Genomic DNA, 24,176 nt, shown 5'->3' with positions numbered 1-24,176 from the left:
TTATTCCTGTAAATAACATCACTATTACAGAATCTCAGGTGGTGCTTTTGAGATATCTTTTGAGGCTTTTGCGTTTCTAGCAGATGGTCCCACGGGGACCTGTGACTCAATCAGTCCTGTGCCCCCCACCCAAAAGTGGGCTTGGCACATGTGAGCCATTTTCCACACCCCTGTGATTTCATCTTCAACCAATTAGTAACACTCATATTCTAGCCCCCTGCCCACCAAACTGTCTGAAAAATTCCTAACCTCCCTCTGAGCCTTTGATGAGATTGATTTGAGTAATAACACCATCTCTTGTCTGGCATGGCTGGCCCCGCATCAGGTAAACTCTTTCTTTACTGCAATGTCATGTTCTTTGTTAGTGCAGTGGGCAGGAAGAACCTGTGGTGGTTACAGGAAGGAGAGAGAGAAAATGCCAAAATGAAAGGACTGGAATACAGGGCTATTGAGATTACTGGCTATTATTCGGTGTCTATGAGCTGTTAAAAGTATTAGGTCAGGATGTGTTTCCAGAACTTTCACCTGTTAGCATGTGAAGGAGACTAATTGCTGGGTTGAGTGGCTGTTACTCTAGCTCAGCACCTTCATATAATGAAGACTGAGCCAGAGAGGAGTGAGGGTGGAGTAGGGACCACAGCCTTGGAACACTGTTACATGGAATGAATAAGGGAGTTTGCCTGAATGCATAGGAAGGTTGAGAGGGAAGAACAAATTGGATGACTGAGACATAGACTCTTTGGTACCAAGAACATAAAGAGGAATGAAAAATACATTTGGACGTAATTTATCATTTTGGACATTCAGTTGTAGTGGTTCAGCAGGCAGCTCGAAGGATAAAACCAGGAAAGTGTTGGGAGCTAGAAATGTAGAAGTAGGGGTTAGTCGCCTAGAGTTGAGCCAGCCCTGCACGTAGGTGAAGTCACCAAGTATTGTAGAATATGTATAGAAAAGAAAAATGAAGAATAAATTCTAGAGGATGTTTACTTTAGGATGCAGAACAAAGCATTTTCTTTGCAAATCTGTTATCACAATTGTTATGTGGATTTATAATTACTGTTTTAATTAAGTCAAACAGTGGGCTCCCTGGAGCAATGACTGTCTATTAATCTCTCTACTCCTCTCTTCTAACTTGGCTAACAGAACTGGTATTTAATACATGTTCCTAGATGGCTGACTATACCATCAGTATCCACATTTTTTTTGAATTGTCACTTACCATGTAATTGTGATAATTTCAGTTAGAAATGCACATGTACTGATATTGGGAGGAAAGAAAGGCAGGATTTCTTATAATTTCCACTTCTATCAAAAAATGTGACTTTTTACACCAAGATTTTCAAGGGCAAAATTATTATTTAAATAATATATAAAAGATCTAGCGTCAGTACATACATTATCTTTCCTTATGATGTTCTTGATTAAGTAAATGATGAATAACATATATGGACCCATTTGTCTATTTATAGGAGTGGAAGTGTTAGTGGATTGACACTTAAACTGATCCGAACATCTGTCTCCGAAATGTTAGAAACTCTCTCAGATGATGATTTCGTGAATGTAGCTTCAGTAAGTATAAGATGACTGCATTTTCCTGAATTAAATTTGGAATTTCTATCTTCTCCTGACTTTAGGTACTTTATACTTTTATCTTATGGAGGCTGAGACATTTCTGATATATTGCAAGACTATCTTATTGACCTGTCCTATCTTAGTGACTGATCCTCTTATAATTCTATGCCAGGATCCTTTTTGAGTTTCTAAGAATTTACCCCTGGGTAAAGTAATTGAAGTAATGACTGTAAAAAAAAAAAAAAAAAAGAAGCATTCCACATTTCCTGCTTCACTCATAGGAGCTTAAGTAGATGTCCTTTACGCACAGACACCATTGAAACTCCTAGAAAATAGCAACTTGGCAGTGTGATTATATGGCAGTTTTCTATTCATTATCATCCTCATTTCACCTTGGACACATATCTATAATGTATTGTGTTTTTATAGTATGTTTTTCTTGTTAACATAAAAATCAATAGATATTTGAATGTGCTCTCATTAAAGTCTTCTCAGAACCATCATAGACCCTCCTACTCATAGCTAGAAAGTACTGAACTGTGAAGCAAATGAAATAAGACAAACAAATGTTACCATGTCTCATTTTAATTCATAGAATTTATGCAAAATATTTCATGGCCATTTTCTGGAGGATGTATTTACATTTGAGGTAAATATATTCATAGAGATGTGAAGAGGAGGAGTTTGTGGTAAGGTTATTTTGTATTGAAAATGGATCTGTCTCTGAAATGACTTGGGAGGAAGAAGTTACAGCAGCTGGTCTGAAATTGATTTACTCACTAAGGGGAACTAGAAATACGAAGGCAGGAGATCTTGTTTAATCCTTTTTCACCTGAAGCTCCAGGTAACTAGATTATTGATATTTACTAAGAGGAAGAGAATTTACCCCTGAAATGTTTTTGGTGGTATATCGCAGCCTAAGAGTAGGTATGGTAAAACATGATACCTATGAGGCAAGGTTCTTGGCAAAACTCTCTCACAGGTGATAGAATTCTCTGGGGAATAAACTGGAAGTATTCTATAGTACAAGGAGCCCTGCGAAACTCTTTTTGTGATTTCCCTTCATGTGGGCAAGAAGAATGTGTTCAACACAGGAAGGAGGAGCTGGGAAGCCCTCCTTCATGTGAGGCCTCTATCTACTTCATCTGAACCTTCAGAAGTCCTTTCGCTTGTCTGTATTCTCCACATTATTTACTAAAACTTGATACTGCGTAAGATCTCTGATTCATTTAAGTCTGATTTTACAATCTCTCTGACCCTGTGTCAGCTCACTATGTATTCCAACAGAATACAAACAAGTAAAATGTAATACTTGATCTCTCAAATAAGATTATCAGAAAAGATACTTATTTGGCTTTATTTGTATATAAACATATAGTTCATAACAAACCATGGGGATAGTTCTTAAAAAACATACTATTTATGGCATAGTAAAAGAGAAAGTCTTAAATTCAGCACAGATTTGACATGTCTAGGTGAAATTTATATAAAAGTAGCAGATATTCAGTGTGGTGAATGTCTTACTCTGACTTCGAGAAGCTGAACTTCACTTGTAGATTCAAATATAAATAGTGTATTTGGGTGGTGATCACAGAAAACACTACTACTTAAGTCAGGCAGTGGATGGAAGGAAACAATGACAGAATCTTACTTTAATTTAAAGGAACTTAATTCTCTGAGGAATTCTGGAAGCCATACATAATATTCACTTCAGAGTTAACCTGCCCTAAATCCAAAGGAGCTGAGGTTTTAGGTAGCCGACTTCCCTATGTGTGAGAAAAACAGACTGGCCACAAGAGGGAGTACTGAAACAAAAAGTTGTAGCTGCTGGTAGGTAGAAGCCTGGTCCAGGATCCCATCTATCCAGTCAGTGATTCTTAAAGATGGAGACTGGTCACAATCTTTAAATAAACAAACATGGAACATCAGGCTGGTGGGCTTCTAGAGTTAGAACCAAGGATATACTTCATACTCATCTTTTCTTTTCTCTAATACCTTTCCTAATTTCCCTGCAGCCTTGGCCAACTCCTGTGCTGGTGGCTTACCTGTTAGGACGAACCAGACTCTTACCCCTGGGCCCTATGAATCCATGGCTTCTGTCCCCTTTCAAATGGTGGTTTCTGCAGTTGTCCATTCACAGTTATCTCCAACCACAGATATGCTTGAACGAATCCTGAGTTCCCTCTCACTATTATATAGCAGCAGCCCTCGTGATATTCCTCTTGTCAACCGGAACCCTGCCAGTGGCATCACTTTTTTTTTTTTCTTGTATGTCTACTGGCATGAGAATTGCAGCATATTCAGATAGTAGCTATAGATTTAGGTTTAGTTAAATTCTTTCTGGGACCCTGGTAGGAGCACTGCATTACCTGCCCATTTACCCCAACACATATACACTTGGAAAGCAGAACATTTATTTCAGTGGAGCCTGAAGTCTCAGTGACAAGAAGTACACCTTTTCCAAGTGGATCACTTTTAATTATAGTAAGAGGGGATTTTCCTAGTTCATTCCCTTGGTTTTCATACTCATACATTCTACATTTTAGGGGCAAAGCCAGGGGGTGCAGGAGAAAATTGATATGTAGCATTTGCCAATTTTCATGATGTAAATATTCCCACTATGACCAATTTTAAGCTACCAATGTGAGGTTAACTGGCTTTTACATTTCATGAAAATTTCAACCATTTTTTTTTTTTTTTTTTTTTTATTAGCAGTTACAACCTGGCTTCAGTACATAGCGCTGTGGTTCAAAATACATATTGCATCTTGAAGACAACATCCCAAATCAGATCGTCATCTGTAAGCTGGAACCTTAGTTGTACCTTGAGAGGAGACTGTCCCAATGTTATCAGGCTGGCAGCCTCTAGTGATGCAACATATGGTAGACCCTGTGAGTCCTGTGGTCATGTGCTTATTATTGGACTCCCTTTACTATAACATGTGTTGCTTAGTTTGAGATGTTATTCAGTATCCCACGATAAATCAGGCAGTATTTGTGAACCTGAGGATTAGTGATACTTAATGACACCCCCTCTGTGAACAAGAACGGGGAACCCATAACTGGAATTTGTATCCATAATAGAAAAAACAAATTTTACCCCTTCTCCAAGGGGGTAAAATGCTGGTTGCTTTCTTTAAGAAGTAGTACTATACTGAAGACTCGGCATCGCACTATTGTCATGGGTTGGTTATTTACCAGTGGCATCAAACTGGATGAGAGAGACCCATGATTTTAGGCCCCTGTATATCCTCCCTCTCTATTATCCAGCTCCTCCATTCATGGGCCTATTTTGCAAGCAGTACAGTTGTCACATACAGAGCTGATGATCTCCAGTGGACAGATCATCTTATCTACCCAATTGTTTAGTGTCTTTTCTGTGATGAATGTTCTCTAACTAACATTAATGCAAAACAAAGACATCTTTATGCTTCATGCCTGCTTCCATAGGTCCATCTTCATGTTGCTTCTCCAAAACTCTGTATAAGGAACATCTTCTAATCTTGATCCTTTTAGGACTTTGGCCAACCAGCCATGCCATTTATAACTGTATAGGAGTACATGAGTTTTCTAATTGTAGGTTACTTATTTTCCACAACAATATTGATGACCAGTTGTATTTTGCTTCAATATCCCTAAACATCCATTCCCTGGCATATTATCTCAGTATCTTCTGGTTCATATTAGGCAGATCCTGAAACTTTTTTGTCAAATATCTTCTTTTTTGTTTTCCTGGAGTAGAGACTGTACTTTTCAAGGTGGGCCATGTTGATATTTGGCCTTTTTGTTGCCTAAAGCCATTAGATGAGATATGATCAGATCATGAGGAGAGTATGCATCATCTTTTATGGTCTCTAGGAACACAGAAGCTACTACCCTCTAACTAAGGGTCACAGGTTACTTTTGCCTATCCAGAGGGTATAGGGGAATCCAGAATTTTATCTTCTCAAGTGCATCCACTTAGATGTCCTCATCCTAGTACAAAGGGTGCCTCTCTTTGCCTATTGATGTTCTGACTTTTGCACAGAAAGCTGCCAAGGTTATGAATGCAGCGTATTTTGTAATTCTGACATTCTCAAAAGAAAATTCTGAGCCAAATTTCTAGCACGTACTGACCTTCCCAAAATGGGAAATGAGAATCTTTTAATTAGTTGCCACATAGGTTTTCTGGCTTTATTACGTTGCCCTTAGTTGATAGTTGGCTGACATAAGACTATCATTTTCTTCAGTGAAATTCAACAACCAGCCAACTCATTGTTTTTTGATTACTATTGTCCCCATCTCTCTCAAACACTAGGTGCATCCCCATTAATCTGTATTTTATTCTGATCGCTGCAAATGAAAATCTTAGCAATTGTGTTGCCACAGCATCTGAGGAGTTTTCTGACTTCAGTGATGACTGTACACCCAGGTACCAACAGGATCTTTGTTGCCATATGTTTAGGAAATGATTCAATTCTGGAATCCCATTCTGAGGGTCTGCTTACTAAGAACACTGGTGGTATCTGCTTAGATTGAGTTTCCCCAGAATAGTCACTGAGACAAGAATTCAAGCTTAAATGGTTTATTTGGAAAGTAACTCTAGGAAAGACTGTTAGAGAAATGTGGGAATTAAAACAAGGCAGAGAATTAATAAATAATTCGTATTCAAACAAGTTTCCATTGTGAGTGAGCAGAGCTTATTTCTCTGGGAATGAGTATAGATTTCATGAATTAGAGCTATCCCTTCCAAGGGGAAAAATGTGCTGGAGTATATAAAGTTGATGACTGTCCCCAAGTAATGTTAATTCTCGGGCATTCCCAGACCACCATGTGCAAGAGCAGAGGGCTCCCTGCAATCTCAGGCAGTTAAAAGTTGGGTTGACATGAATGGAAAAATGTATGGGGCATCAATATCATCTAGCTCAATTCGAAACTGAATAATACTATCGATAAAATGCTTTAAAATAATTTCCAATTAAGTAAGCTTTGTATGAATTTTATACTGCCAACATTTACTCAGCAACTAACATTTATTTCCCAGTTAAAGAACTTAGAATGGGCATTGGGATTCCTAATGCCTGCCAATTTTAAAGGCCATTGATTTTGCTAAAAATATTATGTTGTTAAATGTGTATTTATTTGAAGAAAATTGTTAAATAATTTCTTTTTTTTTTTTTTTTTTTTTTTTGAGACGGAGTCTCGCTCTGTCGCCAAGGCTGGAGTGCAGTGGCCGGATCTCAGCTCACTGCAAGCTCCGCCTCCCAGGTTCACGCCATTCTCCTGCCTCAGCCTCCCGAGTAGCTGGGACTACAGGCGCCCGCCACCTCGCCCGGCTAGTTTTTTGTATTTCTTAATAGAGACGGGGTTTCACCGTGTTAGCCAGGATGGTCTCGATCTCCTGACCTCGTGATCCGCCCGTCTCGGCCTCCCAAAGTGCTGGGATTACAGGCTTGAGCCACCGCGCCCGGCAAATAATTTCTTAAGAAACACAATTGCAGGAGATCTCCTTGTGATTTCTGTGAACCAAGTTAATACAGACTTTACTGATAGCACTGACAGCTCTTTGTAAATCCTAAGCTGGGTATACTCATTCAGTATGGCTTGAATGTGTGAGCTAAAAGCATATAGGAAAATAGAATATATTACTCGTAGGAAAAACTGAGAATACATTTGACCTAGAAGTATGCACCTCAGTACCTCAAGTTAAAAGTTATTAAAATATCTCTGTTAATATCTCAGAAATAGGACAGAAAAGTAATATTGAAACATGCACAACTCATGGAACTTAAAAGATAAATAATTAGGAAGACATTTGGAAGATGAGGTCACAGTAACTTTCCACTCTGCTTCTGGAGATACATATTACTGGTTTCGGCTCCTGGTGTTACTGGTCCCAGCTCCTAGTTCTTCCTTAGGCTTAATTAGTTTTGGTTACTCATTTACTTGTTTATGGCTCTTACTTACTATAAAAAGATCTTTTTTTGTCAACTACACTTTGAAGTTTTGTTAACTGTACACTTTTGTTTAATTTTATTATTTCAAAATAATATATTTTTATGATTGAAAACTCACTAAATAATTTTAAGTGATTATATTGAGACATAGATTTGCTCCTCAGAAAATCAGTACAAATAAGATCCAAATTAAACATGTGTTCATTATTTTTCTTATTTGTGCTTTAACCTTCTATTTAATCATAATTGATAGGTAATTATTTAATTTTTTTTTTTTTTTTTTTGAGATGGAGTCTCACTTTGTCACCTAGACTGGAGTGCAGTGGCACCATCTTGGCTCACTGCAAGCTCCACCTCCCGGCTCCATGCCATTCTCTTGCCTCAGCCTCCCGAGTGGCTGGGACTACAGGCGCCCACCACCACACCCGGCTAATTTTTTGTATTTTTAGTAGAGACGGGGTTGACTGTGTTAGCCAGGATGGTCTTGATCTCCTGACCTTGTGATCCACTCACCTGGGCCTCCCAAAATGCTGGGATTACAGGCCATTTAATTTTTTTAAAGCAATGTTCATGTGGCAGAAACTGTTCTAGGGTTTTTCGTGGTAATTTGTTTAGTCTTTACAGCAACCCTGTGAGGTTGACAATATTACTCTTCTTAGTATTGCAGATAAGAAAACAGGTAGAAAGAGTCTTAGCAATTTTTCCAAGAAAAGAGAAAAAATTGGAGCATAGCCATCTTCATTCATGAGTCTAGATTTAACCGAAAAGTTACGAGGCTAAATCTTCAAGAATATTTACTTTCTTTACCGTGTATCTTTTGCTCTTATCAAACTTCATATAGCCTTTTTTGCATTTACAATATTTAGTGTTAACCACATTATATATAATCTTTAGTGTCAACCACATTAAATTCATAATTTTAAAGAAATTTTTCAGTCTTATGAGTTACTCTGCTTTGAGTATATACTGTCTGAAACTGATACATTTAAAGAGAATTGATTCTTATGCAACATTCTGGTAAGAAAAAAGTAAAACTACATTTTTGTCTTTAACAGATAGGCCCTTCTCATTAAATACAGATTTAATAATTTAATGATACTGAAATTCTCAGGAAAAAATACTTCAAAATATATTTATAATGTCAGATTGTATGCGTACGTGCACTTGTGCATGTGTATTTTATTTTCTCTCTAAAGCTGTTTGAAAGTCTAGGAAAGCAACAATATACCTTTAGCTTTTGTAACTTCAAGAATCCATAGGCACTGAGGAAGCAGGGAGTGGTTCTATAGGTAACTTTGACAGTAATTTTTCCTTAGAGACCTCATGCATTCCTCTTTACCTTCATACCCCAGATAGTGTGGGTCATCCAAAGACGTCGGATGCAATCTATATTAACACTTTCCCAAAGATGCCCAGAAGCCACCAGACAGAAAAATCAAGTAGCCTCTCATTTTCAGGGTTATATGTCTAGGTTTCTTTCATTTTTTAAAAAAATAACAGTAATTTTTCATGCTTAAATCATGTATAAGATGTCAGAACTAATGCTGCATCATTTCTGAGTGTTTCTACTATCTCCAGGGTTACTCTTTGTTGCAGAAAGGAAACCTGCTGTTAGCAAAGCTGAAATGCAAGCATAATGTAGCTGTTTTCCCACTAATCCAGTTATATGCTTTGATAGGAGTCAGTGGTAGATGATACGAGCAGCAATTCAATCACAGCATGTTCTGATTTGCAGGCAAAATTTCAAATGTTGACACAGCGATTTGAATTTGTTTATGAATGTGAGGGAGTTTGACATTTTACGAGTAAAATACTGCAAGCCGGTGGAGGATGATGGGAAAATGTATATGGATTGTAGACAATGTGCTAAAAGTTAACAACCAAAGAAGATCTTCATGTCTTTTAATAAAACCACACATTTCTTACTAAAGAATTAGATGCACATGTTATGATTATGTTAAGGATCTTTGACTCAGTTTTCTTCATGGAAGCTTTTCCAATTCATGGTCATTATAAAATACTGTCTTTGATTTTTCACCAGAAAAAAATACGATCAAAATATAATTCCTTATAATATCTTTGCTCTTGCTTGTAGGAGATAACTTTTTAAAAAATTGGTTGTATCTTTTGCCCAGATTGTAGTCGCTAAGCAACAGTCCTAGAAGTGACAGTTTATAAATGTAAGTACAAAATGAAAAGTGAAGAACCATAGCTAAACAGGAGGCTGGAAAGGAAGGTGAGCCCTATTCCAGCTGGAAGGTTTTCCCTAGATGGAACTGCTAAAAAAGCTTGCAGATTTCCTGGGTCTAGATCTCTGTGTGAGACAGGTCTGTGCTTATTATTTGTCTATATAAACAAACAATAATTCTGAATATGGTATTCTAAAGATTGTAAAAGTCTTTGCTTTCCACAGTATGTGGTTCAAGGAGCCGATATATGTTGGTTTATATCAAATAAAGAGCAACAGGATGGAATGATCGTGCCAACATATTATACCTGCATGGGCAGTATTAGTAAGGTCACATCTGGTTTGACTCACTCTTCACAGGCAATCCTGCCTCTTAGATGGACTGGTAGAACTGCATAGGGATAATGTACAACTTTGGAAACTACTAGTTATATGACTTTACACAAGTAACCTAGGGCTTCTGTCAGTTTCCTTATCTTAAAAATGAACAGGATAGGCCGGGCGCGGTGGCTCAAGCCTGTAATCCCAGCACTTTGGGAGGCCAAGACGGGCGGATCACGAGGTCAGGAGATCGAGACCATCCTGGCTGACACGCTGAAACCCCGTCTCTACTAAAAAATACGAAAAACTAGCCGGGCGAGGTGGCGGGCGCCTGTAGTCCCAGCTACTCGGGAGGCTGAGGCAGGAGAATGGCGTGAACCCGGGAGGCGGAGCTGTGCAGTGAGCTGAGATCCGGCCACTGCACTCCAGCCTGGGCGGCAGAGCGAGACTCTGTCTCAAAAAAAAAAAAAAAAAAGAACAGGATAATTTAACTTGCTAAAATGTTGAGTACCAAGTGAAATGTCACATGTAAAGTGCTTATATATTGTAATCATGTATTATGATGATTATTGTTATTAGTGTCATCTTCCAACATTTTTCCACCAACTGTTGGGAGACATTTCTCTATGAATCTTTCACATTTAAGTCTAAACATTAACAGCCAATTTACTCAGATTTATTTACATTCCAGGATAGTAAAGAGATTTCTCCTTCTCCCAAAGAGATTTTCATTGCCGAGTAATTAAACTATTGTGTCTCTCTGGAGAGGAGGATGAGTGTGGGCTGTCAGAAGCCCCAGTATAAGATCAGGGACTTCCTCATCTTGGGACTCCTGGCTGGAAACCCATCTGACTACCTATGCAGGTGACCCCTGCCTGTCCTCCTGTCTTCCTATGGGAATGGAGGTTTGGGCAGCTTGTATAAACAAAGATGTTACTCTGCTCCTGCTGTTGCTATGAGTAATAAACTCTTTGTCTCTGACTCAGAGGGCTTGTATTTTTTCTGCCTTTTATCTATGACACCGTAGGAGGCTAACTTGTTAGCTTACAACTGCTGTAAAATCTCAGACATTTCACAGTTCCTGACTTGAATGTTTAACACCAACTAATATCAGAGCAGGGGGTTGTTTAAATATGGAGTTGCACTGTGTAGGCAAGTAAGAGATGAGATGATTTCAATTGTTCCATTTCCTATGTGCTTTAAATTTCAGATTTCCTTCTAAAATACGCCTAATGTATTCCTACAAGGACATGTTTTGTTGGTTTTTTAGATAAGGAACTTTGGTACTCAGCATATGAAAACAGGTACAATTGTAAATTGCTGCACGATTTGAACTTAAAAGCAATTTGTATCCCCCAATGCTAAAAGTTTCTTACCAAACAGGCCCTCTTTTTGCCAGAGCTCAAATAAAATAAAAGATATTTGCCATACCAATACAGTTTTGTGACAAATCTGAGAGAGTAATTTCATGACTTATCAAAAGCCATCCATCTAAAGTTCAGGAAAACTTTATGTTGATCTATTGCTCATTTATGTCAACAAGAAGACTATAGTTTATTCTCTTGCCATCAAAGTGGAGCCTGTGGCCAAGCAGCCTGAGCCTTGCTTGGGAGCTCTGTTAAGCAATGGGTAGAAATGCAGCATCTCCAGCTCCACTCCAGAGCAAAGGAGGGCATCTGCATTTGGAAAGTCCCCCGAGTGATTCCTGTGTAGGCGTTTTTATCACATTACTGTTAACTGTGTGTATAACTAGCAGGCTTCATGTCATTAGAGAAGAGGAAATCAGTATACTAAAGAGGTACATTTAGCAAACTCAGCAGATGATTAACTGGGGCTTGTTATACATAATCATATTTTTCACTGACTCCCATTTTAAGAGCTTGGTAATTTATAGAATTCTTAATACTATGGATGTTTGAATATTTTTATTTTGTAGACATTTGCTTCTTTGGGATGGAGGAGGTCTTAAAACAGGAAGAAATAGAATTAAGAGAATTTGTTAAAAAGAACCAGAATTCTAACCTCTTCTGTCCTTTTTTTTTTTTTTTTTTAGGTAAAGATAGGAGCTTTATAAAAGTATTTTCATTTAAAAGACACATAAAGAAATTATGGACAGTAAGAAAAGATAGAAGAGAAAGACAAATTGAGTTGTTATGATAGCAGGGCAAAGCCATCAAGGTTATTTAGGTTTTTTCTTTTTTTTTTTAATGAGATGCCAGAAGATAACTTAATTGCTTTGGAAATATAAAGAGAGTTTATAAGAAGGTGTTGACAAGTATGATAAGTATTTTTTTTCCCCATTAGTTACATGGTACACTCAGTTTTTGGCACTTAGAAATTAGTTGTATATGTAAAAAGGAAATAGCAAAGTAATATTCAGGGTGAGGCAAAGGGAATACTTTTATTCCGAACTGAACTATTGTTTTTAAAATTATAAAAGTTATTGACTTATTTGATGGAGCTTGAAGGACTAGGAAAAGATACCATGTGTGTCAGTACTTATTAGATGAAATTTTTTAAATTATAATTTCATTTAATTTTGAGTGTAGGTAAAGAGAGTAACTTGGGCTGGCCTGAGCAATAGATGTAGCAGAATTGTTCAGAGTTCTTTAAATTAAACTAAACTATATTTGTTCTTAATTATTTAGTATGCTTAAAATTCAAAAGAAATTCAAATATAAATTTACTCTATGAGAACTTATTACTAAAATGCATACACTTCAGTCTTTATTGTTGAATAAACAAAATCTGTTTCATCAAATTCCTAGAGGAATAACAAAAAAGCATTTAGAGAATTTTGATGTATATATTATAGCTTGAAAAATAATGTGCTAAGACATGAAAATATTTTTACCTTATGTTAAAATATAAGAGATTTTTCATAAAGTGACAATTTGTATAAGTTCTCTTATAAGCTTCAAATAAAAATATTGGCAATTACTTTTTTCTACAACTAATTCACGTTTGTAATGTTTTGTTCAGTAATTCATGCTTATTGCACACTTTAAAATATATTTTAAAGTATGTTTTCCATCCTTGTGAAATCTCTCCTGCTATGTAGTTTGGTAGGTATCTTCTTTACCTATCTTTTGGTCATTAATTTATATCATAATCATGCTCTAAGTTTTCCAGATGTATATAATTTGTCTCAGTGGAACTGAGTTAAATTGAAAATAATTCCTTCACCCCTAGTTGATAACTGTCATCAGCTGTTTCTGCATCCCAGCTACAATTTCATGTTTAAAAGAATTCATTGGTTATGTGAGTAAACTTTCTTGAGAGGCAGATGTATCCTTTCTGTCTAGTGCATGTCTTATAGATGTGTACAGATGAGACATTACTTCTGCTTACCATTATGTGAATCTGGATGCTTCCAGGTCTAGATAGCTGCCTGATCATCCCGCAGATCTTCCCCCAGCTCAGGTCTTTGCTCAGATGCTGCCTGATAGAGAGGCCTTCCCTGACTACTGTCTCTCAGACAGCATTCCAATGTTGGTTATTCAACCACTTTGTTTATTTAATATTTCATGTCACTTCATTTTTTCTATCATTTCTCTTCACCTGATATTTTACCTGTGTTCATTTTCTATATCTCTGTATTCCCTCCTCTCCAAGAATGCATGCTTCTTTGAGTATAGAGTCTTTTTTGTACTAATGTTACTGTACATAGAATAGTTCAAGGCACATAGTGGTGGTTCTTGAATTGACTCTACCTTTTTGTCAGTCAGAACAGTGCTGAACAAAAAATGTGCTAGATGGATGTCAGAATTTTATAAACAGTTTCAATCAGTGATAAGTTAACTTTGTGTTTTTATATGGCCAGTCATCCTCACTCACATAATCAGTATTGCAGTATCTCTGCTCTGCAAACACATTCGTTACGTATGCAGTTCTTTTTGTGTTCTTCAAGCAAACTGAGCCATCACCATGCTGTAACTGTTATTTTATTTTATTTTTCAACTAGGGAATTTTCCAAGTACTCAGTTTCAGGTATCATGAAAATATTGTACATATTGGTCATTGTCTGCATCACAGTGTTGGTAAAGGGGACTAGATCAGAGAGTATGTGATTGTTTCATCATTTCATTAAGGTTCTGTCTTCAGGAGCTGACATTCAAATTTCTAGAAGGCTATGCAAAAAACATTTGTAATGAAAATAATACTGATAAGATTATTGTACCTGGAGAGTGATGGGGTGGGAAAGAAAGCTGCCCATTTTTCCAGTTGGAAAAGTGCTGTGGACTCAGGAGTGCACAGTTGATTAAAAGATGGTTGAGAAAACAGAAATGTCAGGTAGTGATGCAGGGGGATGCTAAATTCAGTTTACATTTCAAGTAAAAGAATGGCATACTTCCAATGGCTTCAAATGTTTTTAAATGAATATGATTAGAGAATTATAAAATTTTATCTATCAAAATATAAACAGAATATATGAAAAATGATAATTGGGACTTATTTAGAAATCTATCCAAGATTTCAACAAGGTAAATGAACTAAATATAGGTTACATCATGCTTCCAGTTGTTTAGAATATTTGTTTAAAAATGAAAATATTTATTGAAATATTTGATGAATGATGATTTACATTTATAGGCAAACACAATTCATGTCTTTATAATAGAGAATTGTATTCAATTTTCTCTACTGATGCCATTTTTTAGACATATACAGAATTTATTCCATATTTATATTTTTTTCCTGATTCTTAAACTATCTGATGTAAATTATATGATTTTATAATTTGAAGGACTTTCCACCTGATCTAGAAAAACCCTTTATTTCAGAAAGGAGCAATCTGCAGCTTAGAGGAGATAATTGAATCAGTTTTGGCTGTGATGCTTATTAAAGGCAAGGCCTGGACTAGACTTGGTTTTCCTAAATTGATTAAAGAAGAGATAATTCATTCTCAATATGTTTCTGTTTTTATACAATGGACCAAGGAAACCGCAAACCAGCAGCCACTGTTGGGAACAGCACTGTCAACTTGAAGAGTGGAGTGGCCAACTCCACGAGTGTCATTAGTGAAGACATTTATGTCTGTGACTGTGAGAGGGTGACCACACCTTCTAGTTTTCCCTGGACAGGGATTAATAACAGAAATTAAAATCACATTCACAACATTAGCAAAAATCGTGAATTAACTAGCAGTACTTTTAGTAATATATTTAGGACCTATATTGAAGATAGAGAAAAGAATGTGAGAGATATATTTAAAAGATTTAAAATTTGGAATGAATGAATAATTTTTCCTGGAATGAAAAGGATACCCATGTGAAGATGGCAATCTTTCTAATTTACTCATAAAAGCAATTTTAATTTGACAAAAATTTCTAAGGTTATTGCAATAGGAAGAGAGTTGTAAAAAAAAAAAAATCACTCCCAGCTATTCGGGAGGCTGAGGCAGGAGAATGGCATAAACCCAGGAGGCAGAGGTTGCAGTGAGCTGAGATCCGGCCACTGCACTCCAGCCTGGGCGACAGAGCGAGACTCCGTCTCAAAAAAAAAAAAAAAAGTAAGCTCATGAAATAACAGAGGGACAAAGAACTAAGAAATTATAGAAATATATCCAAAAATCTTAATTTGTTATAAGGAATGGATCATGAATGTATTTGTTCGTAAAAGGGAAAGTTTGTTATTTGTAAAAACAAATTGCTTAATTTTGTTATCACCTCATAGTATTGGGGAAAATAAATTCCACCGTGACTATATACCAAAATCCGTGAAACATTAGTAAGGTTACAGATGAATAATTTCCTGACTGATAGATGGTTGATTTTCTAAGTAGAAAACTCTTTTAAGAAATAATAAAGGAATAGGCTCACAGGTTTAGATTAAATAGTAAGCAACAATCTGGAAAAACAGAACTACACAAAAATTATTTGAGAAAAAGGGTCATTTTGCTGGCAATCAAATTCAAATAGTTAAAATATTGAAATATTTTTATTTACAATTTAGCAAACCAAAAATGGGAAGTGTTTATGAGGCTACAATGATACTAGCACACATATACTTTAAATTGGAACAAAGTTTTTGGAAAGTAATTTGGTAACAGATAACCCAGCAAGCCTTTTTTTTTTTTCCTATTCATCTGGACTTTTCTATTCATTTATTGACTTCTGAAATTCAAAGACATACTAAACATCCAAAAATGCAGCTAAGTTGCAGTAACAAATGAACTAAAGTCCTAACTGCAGTTACAACATTTCACCCAGACATTGAATTCTAAACAGCAACTTTATAAATCTTATTTCTCATCAGTTTTCCAGAAATAACTCTTAACTGGGAATGTATCCACATCTGTAAGGATAAATGTTATCAGCTATTTTTATCTGGATTTTAGAATAATCATTTTCATATAATCTCTTATAATCCAAACTTACTATGAAAAATATGAAAATCAAAATAAATTTTGAAAGTTTTTGAAAAATAGGAATAAGTACATAAAACTAGCATAGCCAAAATGTTGGAGCGCACAGCTGCTGGTCATTTTCCTTTTATTTTCCTGCATCGCCATCTGGTGGCCAAAATGTGAATAGTGTCTGATACCATAATTTCTGTTTGTACTTACTAACATGCAAAATTTTATTAAGTTTCTTATTTAAATTATTGAATATAGCTTATAAAATATAAATTTATTATATATGTTATCCATCACAGTTAACTTGCATAAATAATATTACTAATATTATTTTAATTAAAAAAATTCTTTTCCAAAGCAGTCAGGTCTGGATTTGAATTATTATTTTTGCTGATCGTTACATGACTTGAGCCAACAATTTTGCACCATTATTTATTTTGCATGCCAAAAATAGAGAAAACAAAACATTAAGACATGTTAAGTAATAAATGTTGAACAATTTTTTCAAAAACTATAGTTATGTCCTGTTTTTGCTTATTAAAAATGCTTTAGGACTAAACAATGTACAAAGTACCCTAAAGAAAGCCTGCCTTTAAACATTTAGAATCCATGCATAGGAGAACAGTCTTTCTGAAGGGAAGGGATGCAAATTAAAAGACATATTGAGCGCTGGGCACGGTGACTTATGCCTGTAATTTCAGCTGCTTGGGAGGCCGAGGTGGGAGGATCACTTGAGGCCAGGAATTCGAAACCAACTTGGGCAAAGTAGTAAGACCCTGTCTCATGTTTTAAAACTAAAAATAATTTTAAAAAGACAGATCAAGTGGGCAAAGAATAAGTGAGCTGCTTCTCTTTCACTGAAGTTTCAAGTAGGAGATATGACCTTAAGAAGATCTTTTGTCTTTAATTCTTCATGTTTCTAGTTCTGAACTACTTGACTCCAGTAAACCATTCAAAGGAAGACTTGGGACTCCAAGAAGATGTGTTCCAGTTGCCATTTCCAGGCAAAGGGCACTTCCCAGTAACTTTCTGCTTCTTTGACTTGTAGTGTATATTAAGGCAATAGGAATATTTCATTGTTTGTATCCTGACATAATGTGATGACGAGCAGAGTCCCTCTTCTCAGAACTATTTCGTGGAATGATTTCTTATTCAGCAGAGGAAATTAGAGCAAAAATAGAGACTGCCTTTACAAAACCAAAAGCTTGGCTTATTTCATTTGAGATACTGATACTTTGTTTTGACTGGAAAGCATCTTTCAATTTGTGGATTTGTGTACTTGATGGTGATATTTAATAAGAAGGTTCTTTGGAAAATTGAAATGCATGGATCATAGTTTTATCAGAAACTGTTTCAAACACTAAACTAATGTTTGAGGGACACTTGTATCATCCTGTTAGTAAACTTTATTTCAAGCTCAGTACAGCTGAGGCAGTTTATCTGAATCTTATGAATTAGGAATCTGTTCTAATTTTAGTACTGAGAATCCTAATGCTTTTTACTTAAATAATTTTTAAAACAATACAGTTGCCATTTAACATCTACTGTATGTCAGACTCTATGTCAGATGTTCTGTATATCTTTATTTGACTATTTTAATGTTTATTTGGACAGAATATTTGTCCTTTTGAATGTAGAAGTTTAACAACATATTGCAGAGCTAAGATGCAATTGATTTACTTATAAATCTATAGCTCGATTATTGATCAACATTTTACACTGGCTTCTAATTTTCTTAAAGCCCACAGCCAAAGAGTTTAAACATTTATCCATTCATTTAGTAAATATTTATAGCATGTCTATTACATGCCAAGCACAGAAGATGCAGTGGTGAAGTGGACATATTCTCTGGCAATCTGGGCTAATAATCCAATAGAGGGTCGATTTATCAAGCTAGGATACAGAGAAATATGAGATTATAACTGGTGCTCTGTAAAAAAGAGATAGATTTAGGGGAGCTTAGTACTGGGTAATTTAATCTAGTCAGGGAAGGTCATGAAAACTTTCATGAGGACCGAGTGAAGAAGGGAGAAAAAGTATTGTGGGCAGAGGAACAGTATATATAGTGGGAAAAAGTGTTTTTGGCAGAAGGAACAAGAGATGTGGAAGGGTAAAGGAAAGAATGCCCCAGTGCTGCAGTTGAAATACAAAGCCCTCCAGGATTTTTACCCCAGATGCCCATGTTAACACACGTGCCTTCCTATCTAAACAGGGTAACAGAAATTGTTCTCAGCAGTTCTAATGAGTGACCTACTTAGTTGAATTTTCTGGAATTGGAAAAGCAGTCAATGTAATGTTAGTTTGAATTTCTGACTCTGTCATGTTAAATACATACTTTTACAAAAAGTATTTTCTTAATAGATGAAAAATCAGAGCTCCTTCAATCTCTTTTCACTCACCATATACCATTTCAAGGTTTTGTAATATGTTTACTATTACACTTTCACTCTAAGGTTTTTAATACGTGGTTTTAAATTAGTATCTAGGCACATGTTATCTAAGACTGCCACTTCAGCCCATGAAAATTAACCTAATTTAAATTATATATAATATGATATAAGCTGATGAGTCTAAGATACCTGTGAAATATAGTCTTATCTGATTGTAAACTTTCAAATTTCTCATCACTTTCCTAGGAGAGTAAGATTTGGTATAGGGAGTTATACTTTGTAAGTTATTCCTTTCTGTACATTATTTGAGTTTTATTATGAGTGCAATTGTAGTAATTCTGTTATACACTACTGAATATGTATTTAATGAATTGAATTCACATTTAACCAGTTTGTGTTAAAGTGACAATGAGATGCTTCACTTTTCTGTGTTAAAAGCAGGTCAAGGTCAACTGAAAGACTCTGAGCAATACATTATTCAGTGCTCAATTTCTGCATAACTTGTACCTTTCTGATGATTTATGGTTTAAATAAGCCAGTTAATAACATTTCCTGTAACCATTTCTAATAATTCTCTAAGGTCACTTTACTATTAATATATTGGCAAACTGTATTTTTACTTACCAATACAGGGGAATTCTAATATTTATTTGTTTTGAAAATGGAATGAGATCACTTGGACTCGGGAAGGGGAACATCACACACCGGGGCCTATCATGGGGAGGGGGTAGGGCGGGAGGGATTGCATTGGGAGTTATACCTGATGTAAATGATGAGGTGATGGGTGCTGACGAGTTGATGGGTGCAGCACACCAACATGGCACAAGTATACATATGTAACAAACCTGCACGTTATGCACATGTACCCTAGAACTTAAAGTATAATAAAAAAAAAACTCACTGTTATACAAAAATGAAAAAGAAAAAGAAAATGGAACCTGTGGAATAAGGTTGTATCCAATAACCAAAGAATAGAAGAGCGATAAAAGAGGCAGTGGGACTGGTCATTGGGACCTGAAGATACCCAGTTTTCAATATTTGAATTTATAGAAAACGGTAAATAAATATACTGGAACTTTATTCTCACACTGGTGATATTCATGAAAGTCGTGTTCAAAATAAACGTGGAAAAGGGCTCACTATCTGTGCAGGATATTTTACCTCTTGTTTTATCTTTCTTCTCTCTAAGCCTTCCTTCTCCTCTCATCATCCTAATCACCTTGCCTCATTGTTAAAGGACACAAATGCCACAGACAGTAACGATCATAATCCAAATCCACGTACCACCTGGCTGGATCAGCTTGCACTCTTCTTTCCTAGAATAATGAAGTTGATGTGCATTTTCCTAGAGCCATTCCTCTGTGTGTCACCTGGATCCATCTGTTCCTACCTTTCCACGAACTTTATTTTTTACCTCTCTTCTATTTCCTGCATCTCTTTCTTCTCCTCTCTTTGATACAAATCTTCTCATGCGCTAGTGACCCCTAACTTTAAAGTAGGCTTTTCTTGACCCCTGGTCTACCCTACAGATGCCACCCTGTTTTCCTGCTCTGCATCCAGCCAAGGCACTTTGAGGATTTTCCTGTATTCAGATGCTTCTGCTGTCCATTGGTTCTGCCCTCCCTCTGCCCACCCAAGGCTGCCTACATAATGTGGATGAGTTCACTGGGCATTTTTTGTTTGTTTGTTTTGTTTTTCCGAGACAGAGTTTCGCTCTTGTTGCCCAGGCTGGAGTGCAATCTTGGCTCACCGCAACCTCTGCTTCCTGGGTTCAAGCGATTCTCCTGCCTCAGCCTCCCGAGTAGCTGGGATTACAGGCATGCACCACCATACCAGGCTAATTTTGTATTTTTAGTAGAGATGGGGTTTCTCCATGTTGATCAGGCTGGTCTCAAACTCCCAACCTCAGGTGATCCGCCTGCCTCAGCCTCTCAAAGTGCTGGGATTACTGGTGTGAGCCACCGTGCCCAGCCCTACTGGGCAGTTTTAAATCCCCATCTTCTCTGTCTCCACATAATATCTTCCTTTTGGCACATTTTTCTCTCATCCAAAACAGTCTAATATCCTGATTTTCCTCCTGTCTCCATGGAAACTTGCTCTTACTAAGTTTTCTCAGGTACTCCTATTCTACTCTACTTTTTATGTTTTGTTTTCATATGGCTTTAAAGCATTTTTTTTTTCCTGAAGCCTTCTGTTTTTTCTTTTATAAATTATTTAACCAAGACTTATTTTGAGCCTCATGCTTTAAATGTTATCATTTCTTGACATGTACACTTGCATATCTCACATCTATTGAAATCTCACCCTAAGTTGCACTCTGTGCCTCTCTTCTCTATTCCTCAGTTATCCCTGAACCAGTCATCCCTCCAGTCCTCTATCCTTCCAGATGCCTGAGTCAGAGACTTGGCAGTTATTCAAGATACCGCTCTGTTATGCATCCTGCTAAATCCACCACCAAGTCCTATTTGATTCCTTCTCAGAAATATCTCCTGAATTCTTTTCTTTCTAACCATCTCCACAAATAACAAAACCACTATGTATTTTCAGCTAGGTTACTGCAAAGCCTTCTAATTACGCTCCCTCCTTTATATTGTGCTCATCTCAAGTCCATTTTCCACACAACAGCTAGGATGCACTCTTCACATTCTAGATTCAGTTATTTTACATTTGGCTTAAGATCTCCCAGTGACTTTCCATTTCATAGAAAATAAAATCATCTTCAACAATTCCATTGGACCTCACGTGATCTAGCCCTTGCCTCCCTCTCTGAACTCATTTTATGTCTTTTGTCCTCCTATGAGACCGAGCTAAACTCACTCTCCGTATGTTTTCTTAAAAAGGATTCGTTTGTTTCCATGTCAGGGCCTTTGCACATATTGTTCTATTTGCTTGGAATGTTCTTCCTTTGTGCTCTTCACTGGAACATTTCTCTGGAATCACAGGAAATGCCGTTGTTCAGGAGAATTTTCTTTCAAATGTCCACAGTCCAAATTAGAAATGCCTCTCCTGATATTGTCTTCTACAGCATAATATTATATTGCTTTATAGAATTAATCATAATTTATTACACTATATTGAGCGGCAATACAGGATGAGTTTTTTCATAGATAAAATGGGGATAATAATGTTTATCTTAAGGAGCATTTGTAAGGATAAAATGATTTACATTTGTAGAATATATAGTAAATGCAGCACATAGTAGACACTATATAACTTTACATATTTATGGTATTTGTGTGTGTGTGCAAATAATTATGCCTGAAAGTGTAAAACTACTGGTCATGATTCTTGGTATATAATAGGCTGCTAGTAAATATTTGCTTAATAAACTGATGAATTGTGCAGTGCACCTTATAATTAGGTTCAGTGATCTTCAGAGAAAAAAAGATGAATTATATTTGCAAGAATATGTAATAAATTGTGACCCACTCATTAAAAGAAGTATATGTTTTTGATCTGAAAGTATCTTTAACATTTTATCTGGCCAGTCCCTTTTTTCTGGCGAGTATGCTTTTTATTATTATTCCCATTTTGCAGATGTGACAGTCTAGGTGCCAAGAGCAAAAGAACTTCTACAGATTACAGAGTTAATAAATGATTGGATGACTCCACTCATCCTATTATCCTGGATTTTGTTGCAGCATTCCTATTGTTCTTTCTTTTTGGAAATATCCAGAGAACGATGTGAATATTTTTTATGGGGCTGACGAAGTTACTTTGATGATCGTTCTTAAATTTTCCATCTTGGGCAGTTAACGTTGGAGTTGATGTTTTCTCTCCCACAGCCTCTCTGCTGTTCAGGGTCCCATCGCCTTGCCTCCATGGTTCCCCTGGCACTCTTTAGTAACCTCTAAAGTGATGTTTCTAAAAGGCCACCAATTGTTCTTGATTCAGATTGCTTTGCTCTGTTAGCCTCCATAGAAAAACATACCCTCAAACTTCAAAATGACTAAACATTGATTCATGTTTTCAGTGTATTACTTTTCCAACCAATCTTTCCTAATAAGAGGCAATGAAAATATTTAACATGTCCCCACAACCGGGGCAGGCATCCCATATCATTTCTGGATTCTGCATATATTTCATTGCTTTGGATTATTTTTTCTACATGCTCATCAAATTTGAGACCTAGAAGGGATGTCATATAATTTAATTCTCAAATTTATAAGCAGGGAAACCAGGCTTCAGGAATATAAGCAGCAGACTCAGCGTTCCAGTATGGGTTGGTAGCTCAGATGAAAATTGCCATTTGTTTCTTAATGCGCCTTTGTTACCAGCCTACTCACTTTTCCATTTGAAAGAGTAAGCAATGCAATACCGTTTAGGAGTATCAAACACAAATTCTATGAAAACTATATGATTGATTTTAATGTTCATTTATATATTTACTTTTTGATCTTTTGCAGTTTAACAGCAATGCTCAGGATGTAAGCTGTTTTCAGCACCTTGTCCAAGCAAATGTAAGAAATAAGAAAGTATTGAAAGATGCAGTGAATAATATCACAGCCAAAGGAATTACAGATTATAAGAAGGGCTTTAGTTTTGCTTTCGAACAGCTACTTAATGTAAGTATCATGCTATATCTTTTTTTTTTTCTTGTTCAATTGTAGTATCTGAATTTCAATATTCTGATAGTTACTGTCTGGGATTAGATAGTACTATTTTCCATTTATTTAAAAAGCAGGTGTGTGCAGGCAGAAGAAACCTTTGAACTATTTTTATTTTTGAATTTAAAATTCAAAAGGTATCTAAAATGTAGATTTTTAAGTTTTTGATCTTTATTTTTTTCAATCTATGTTTTTAAATTTATGAGGAAATAGTTGAATTTAATTTTGAATAAACCCTTGAAACTTAATTGGCCTATATAGAATATCATTACTTTTTCTTATCTCAATCACTGCAGTATTTATCTGTAACCTCACACTTTCAATCATCAAATGGTTACTGAGAACATTTTAGTTTTAAACATCTCGTTTGGGTCTTTCAGTTGTTCCTAAATGTACAGAAAGTTCCAAATGGTAGACATTAAGATGAACAGAAATGCAACTCCTGGAGCAGGGCTTCTTTCTCAGTGAGGATTCCACACAGTCTCTCATCAGCGTCTACAGTTACGCTGTCAGATACTGGCTTATTGCCCCATGTTCTTTTTTTTTTTTTTTTTTTTTTTTAAATGGAGTTTCACTTTTGTCATCCAGGCTGGAGTACAGTGGCACGATCTCGGCTCACTGCAACCTCCGCCTCCTGGGTTCAAGCGATTTTCCTGCCTCATCCTCTCAAGTAGCTGGGATTACAGGCACCCGCCACCATGCCTAGCTAATTTTTTTTTTTTTTTTTTTTTCTTAATTTTTAGTAGAGACAGGGTTTCACCATGTTGGCCAGACTGGTGTTGAACTTCTGAGCCCAGGTGATCCA

The 24,176-nt window shown here is 36.3% G+C and overlaps 1 protein-coding gene across 11 annotated transcripts in view; it reads left to right on the top strand.

Moving 5' to 3' along the window:
- The window catches only part of CACNA2D1 (calcium voltage-gated channel auxiliary subunit alpha2delta 1), a 506,034-nt gene that overhangs the window by 389,403 nt on the left and 92,455 nt on the right, over positions 1 to 24,176 (top strand). For all 11 annotated transcript variants that reach the window (XM_021936120.2, XM_021936123.2, XM_021936118.2 and 8 more), the window contains 2 exons: positions 1,470 to 1,569; positions 23,171 to 23,329. In XM_021936120.2, coding sequence (XP_021791812.1) covers positions 1,470 to 1,569; positions 23,171 to 23,329 — 259 coding nt within the window. The remainder of the gene's footprint in view (positions 1 to 1,469; positions 1,570 to 23,170; positions 23,330 to 24,176) is intronic.

This window comes from Papio anubis, chromosome 4 (genome assembly GCF_008728515.1).
Source record: "Papio anubis isolate 15944 chromosome 4, Panubis1.0, whole genome shotgun sequence".
NCBI classification, from domain to species: Eukaryota; Metazoa; Chordata; class Mammalia; order Primates; family Cercopithecidae; genus Papio; species Papio anubis.
Note: the sequence above shows the minus strand (reverse complement) of the source record. Positions and strands in the feature narration are given on the sequence as shown.